Source organism: Nestor notabilis, unplaced genomic scaffold (assembly GCF_000696875.1).
Source record: "Nestor notabilis isolate BGI_N333 unplaced genomic scaffold, ASM69687v1 scaffold20883, whole genome shotgun sequence".
Taxonomy (NCBI): Eukaryota; Metazoa; Chordata; class Aves; order Psittaciformes; family Psittacidae; genus Nestor; species Nestor notabilis.
In genome coordinates, this window is record NW_009922607.1 from 608 (window position 1) to 5,430 (window position 4,823).

A 4,823-nucleotide genomic window follows, 5' to 3' on the forward strand; every position below is an offset into this window, starting at 1 on the left:
TGAGCTTGTCTCTGTGGCTGACTGGTGCCTGGAAGTCCAGGTTGGGGTCTCCACCTCCCGAGACCCTGCCCAAGCTGTCAAGGGCCCTGCACTCCACATTTGGGGACAGAGGGGACAGGGGCACACCGTGGGCCATTCATCCGCACAGGTTTGGCTATGCTGTTTTGTTCTCAAGCCAAAGCCTGTCAGCGATGCCAAGCTAGTGCTATAAATCCTGCTTTGGAAACACACTTTTCAGCAAGATAGTGATTTGCCAACAACCTCTCGGCCCCATTCTCTGCCTGTCCCCGAAGGCTGCTGGGTGCCAGTGAAGCCCGTGGGGAGCCAGGCTGGAGGACGGGAAGGCTGCCCATGGCTGCCTGGAGGTACGGCTGACAGCACAGACACCAAGAAAGCCACCTGTGTGCTGGGAACACCCACAGCCCTGCTTTAATCCCAGCCCCGAGGTGGCTGGAGGCAGCTCAGAGCAGGGGAATGCGGGAGGGTTCCCAGAGGCGCCGGGCCAAGTCACAGGCCTGCTGGACCACGAGCTCAGAGGGGATGATGCCCAAGTGCACAGTCAGTAGCTCGTAGCACTTCACCACCTCTGCCTGGTGGTTCTTGCTGTAGTAACGCAGCAGCTTCCTGGGGAGGAGAAGATGGGGGCTCAGCAGGTACAGCAGACTAGCACTCGCTTTCTAATCACCTTCCCCCTAGATAGTCCCTGGCAAAGACACAGCACCCGTCTACTGGCAGGACCATGGCACCAGGCTAACAAGATGGGCTGGTGCAACCCTGGTGACACCACAGCACTGGTACCATCCTGCAGTGACATCCCAGTGAGGACAGCATCACTAACAGCTCCAGGCCCTGGTGCCAAACAACATGGCTGGGGACTGCTCACCTGTAGTAGTCTCCTGCCAGCATCCCAATGGGAGCAGAATCATCGGAGAGAACTGGCACCTCCATCACCTCCAGCTTGTAGCCCTGGGGAGAGATGACAGGAGAGGGCAGGAGCAGGCAAGAGACTGCCAAAGAGCTGAAGCCAACTGTGCCTACAGCCCTGCCCTGAGAAGGTGATGGGGAAGAGGGGCTCAGCCCTTATCTGGCCCCACATACTAGCTCATTCTCAAACCAGAGGAAGTAGGAGCAGCAGTAGTCACCATCCTGCAGCATGAGTGTTGTGTAGCCCTTCTGTAGGTACCGCCGGGCCAACGTGATTAGAGACCAGACCTGGGGGACAAAGGGCATCTGAAACCTGAGCAGAAGACCCTCCAACTACCACACCCTCCTGGGGAACCCATCCCATCTGTAGCCCCACGAGCAGTACCTTCCTCTTGACGAAGGTGGCAAGGGGGCCCTTGCCCAGCTCTGAGCTGGACCTCTCTGTGACACTGAGTGATGGTGCCATCATCTGCCCAGCTGTGCGGTCCACATAGATGAAATGCACCAGGCCAGGAAAGTCCTCCAGGTATGTGAGGTGGGTTAAGGGTGTCCAACAACTTTGGTGCCTTTCCAGGACAGCCCCTTTGACCACCACACTTCTCCCCTTGAGCCCAGTGATGGGGGTACAGTGTCCCACTCCCACCTCCCCCTTGGGGACCCCTCCTCGCTGGACTGGGTTCCCAGACACAGGACGGGTATGACACCATGGTGATATTGCGCCTGCTCTTTACCAGCAGAAAGTCCCGCCAGTCCAGCAGCTTCTCCCTGCCAAGAAAAGGCATGGTGAGAAAGGACAAGAACCCCCAAGCCCCAGCAGAGCTAGGTGCGGGGCAGCCTCCTGGGGATCCTGGTCACCCCATGCACTCACTTCATCAGCTTCTGGGCACGGTCCCGCAGCCCCTGGGACAGGCTGTGGCCAGAAAAAAAAGAGCCCCGCCCGCCGCTTCATGTTGGTCCCTGCCTGCAGCAGCCTAAGCCAGAAGACATGGATGCTGCCGAGTTTGGCCTGAGTCCCCAGCACTGCAGGGACAGCCGCGGTGCTCCCTGCCTGCCCTGCAGATTTTCCCTGGTCACCCCGTACTCACTCCAGAGAGCTCCCAGGCTCGGTCCGGGAAAATATCTTATTCTTGAAGTCTACCCAGGTGTTCTGCAACTACAGAGAGACCAGGCTCAGCATCAGGCAGTGGGGACACCAGGACAGAGTCCTCGCATCCCCACTCCCACCTGGATGTCCTGCCCGCTCAGCTTCTTCACAAACTTGTCCATGCGCTGCCGCAGCTCAGCCAGAAATGGGTAAGAGCGTGGGGCTCCCACCTCCGGCCCTTCTTCCAGCTTCTTCTCCAGCACCAAGAAACCATCCAGCAGCTGGTACAAGGTGATGGCCACCTGAGTTGTGGGGCCCTGCTGGGGAAGGGAGATATGGGTGAGCCAGGACCCAGCACAGCATCACATCCCTCACCTTAGAGTGAGCTCACCTTGGTCAGGAGGATGAGGGAGATGCCTGGCCAGAGCAGGAGGCAGTGCATGGTGTGTGGCAGTAAGGGGCAGTAACCTTCCCGCAGGTTTGCATCCAGGAAGATCCTCCTGGGGTTTGAAGCTTCAGGGACCAGAGGCCCCAAGGTCTGGAGCAAGTCCTCTGCCATCTAGGGAGAGAAAGGAGATTCTCAGCCCCCACAGAGATAAGACAGCCCACACCAACTCGTGACACAGCAATGCCCTGAAAGCTGCAACCAGGCACGACTGAAGCAAGGGAGCTGGAGAGGCCACGTGACAAAAGATCAGCAGTGAGGGAAGTGCTCAGGGGCCCCAAAAGAGCAGCAAGTAGTGGGGCAGCTGCTTACAAAGACAGGCTGTAAATGCCCTATGCCGAGGCTCATGCTTGCAGAGAGTGTGTGAGGCTCTCTGGCATCTATCAGGGAAGCAGCCCAGAGGCAGCAGAGGGAGACACCAGACTGCTCTGAGGCAGCCCTGGCCCCTCCGTGCTGACACTTCTGGACAGGGAGACAGTAAGCAGTGCCTCAGAGAGGGTGGTCAGAGCTGTCACAGTTATGCACAACGTGGGGGACACAGGGCACAACCCTAGCCCAAGAGCCTGGGGCACCCACAGCGCAGCGCGACACTGTGTGACAAGTGTGAAGAGTGACAAGGAACAGAGATCGCAGAGAGCACCAAGACAGGCTGAGGAGCCAGGAGGGACTGCAGGACACCTTGCTCACCTGGACATCTGCAGCATCCACCTCCCCTGTGCTCAGCATCTCAGCGCTCTCTGACCAGCTGTCACTGCCTGCAGGGAGCACGGCAGGTCGCCCTCCCTGCCAGCCCCACACGCAGGGAGGGGGTACAGGGCAGGGCTGGGGGGCACAGGGCTGGGCACTCACCTGTGCTGTGCCTGCCTGGAGAGGGCTCAGGTGTGTAGTAGACCTCAGGGACAGAGAGATCATCTGTATCCTGCCAGAGGGGACAGCTTGGTGAGTGATGGGAGTGATGTGGACAGCCCAGCCTGCAGGTCACTATCCCAGGGACTCACCTGGTCATCTGAGTCCTTCTCTGCAGCTCCATGGGAGCCAGGGCTGCTCACGGGGATGCTCTCACTTCTCTTGGGTCCCTGTGGGAGTACCTTCTCTGCTGTGGACTTCCAAAAAGAGGGAAAAAAAATAAGCCCTCCAAGGCAACACGTCATGGGGGCACCCAGATCCACTGCCCCCCACACCCTGCTCTGGAGCACCTGGGGTCCAAGCTCCTCCTCAGCGCTCTGGCTGGGGTACAGGTCCTGCACCAGGAGGATGAGGATGAGCAGGTCAGCAGGGCGGATGGAGCTGGCGTTGCGGCTGCAGAACAGAAAAGGGAAGGGTGAGCCAGGAGCATGAATGGCTGCTCTGGGGAGGGTGGTGGGGCTGGGTGCACCTGGAATAGAAGGCCAGCAGCTTGGTGTGCACCAGGAGGAAGGCATGGCACACCTCGTCTCCGCCGCGCTCAGGGCTGGAGTTGATGTACTGCACCACCTGCTGCTCCAGGAACTCGATGCACTGCTCGCACAGCTGAGGGTGGATCAGCCGTTCCACAGCCTGGGATGCAGGGAGGGGGGAAGGCTGCTGAGCTCCAGATGCAGCCACACAGCCCACAGCTTCCACTCCTTCAGGGAGCTGCCTCCAAGTCCCCAGCCAAAAGCTGTTCCCCACATCCCAAGACTCCATGCAGCCACACAACCATGGGATGCCCCAAGTCAAGGGACACCCCAGGGCATGGTACCTCCACTGCAAAGCTCTGGTCTTCCTCCCGCATGCGGCTGTAGGTGTCCAGCAGGCCCCGCAGCAAGCTCCAGACACGTTCCCGCTGCTCCGAATCAGCCGGCCGCACAGCCACAGTGACAGCTGAGAGACGGCTGTAACCTCCCCGGGTGGGACGCACACCCCAAAACTCAGCTGCAGCCCAGCAGGCAGGGGGTCCTGCTGCAAAGCAGGGGTCCCAGCTTGGAGACACACACTCCCACCGCCCCGGGGCTCCATGCAGGCAGCTGCCTCAGCAGCCTGGGATGCCAGCCCGTGCCGGCCGTGCCCACTCACTCCTTGCGGATGAGGTGGGAATCGAGCGTAACGAGGCCGCAGTGGACCTCCACCAAGCGCCGCAGCACGAACAGCGTCCGGCGCAGGTCATCCTCGCTCTCCGTCCCGTCGCCGTTCACTGCGATGTACAGGCAGTCCCCGAACTGCAACCGGCAGCGGGGTTAGGTCGGGGCCGGCTGGGACGCTCCGGTCCCCGGTGCCGGTCCTACCATGTGCAGAACGTGGAGGTGCCGCCCGTGGTCGGTCGCAAAGCAAGTGTAGGTGTCGGCGAGCTTCTCCAGCAGTGCCGTGCAGGAGATGATAAGGGGGGCGAAGAGGGTGTTGAGGCTGTCCTCA

At 60.4% G+C, this 4,823-nt stretch overlaps 1 protein-coding gene across 1 annotated transcript; it reads right to left on the reverse strand.

The window, feature by feature from the left end:
• Positions 1-461: 461 nt before the first annotated feature.
• HPS1 (Hermansky-Pudlak syndrome 1) lies at positions 462-4,816 on the reverse strand (the record flags this gene model as incomplete). The annotated part of the gene is given in 18 exon segments (XM_010011717.1): positions 462-624; positions 884-966; positions 1,099-1,212; positions 1,310-1,454; positions 1,624-1,689; positions 1,793-1,861; positions 1,863-1,895; positions 2,010-2,077; positions 2,149-2,325; positions 2,400-2,567; positions 3,141-3,208; positions 3,303-3,372; positions 3,452-3,556; positions 3,650-3,752; positions 3,829-3,989; positions 4,174-4,280; positions 4,486-4,630; positions 4,697-4,816. Coding segments are annotated over 18 exon segments (1,965 nt in total), but the record flags the coding sequence as incomplete, so codon positions are not given.
• Positions 4,817-4,823: the final 7 nt, after the last annotated feature.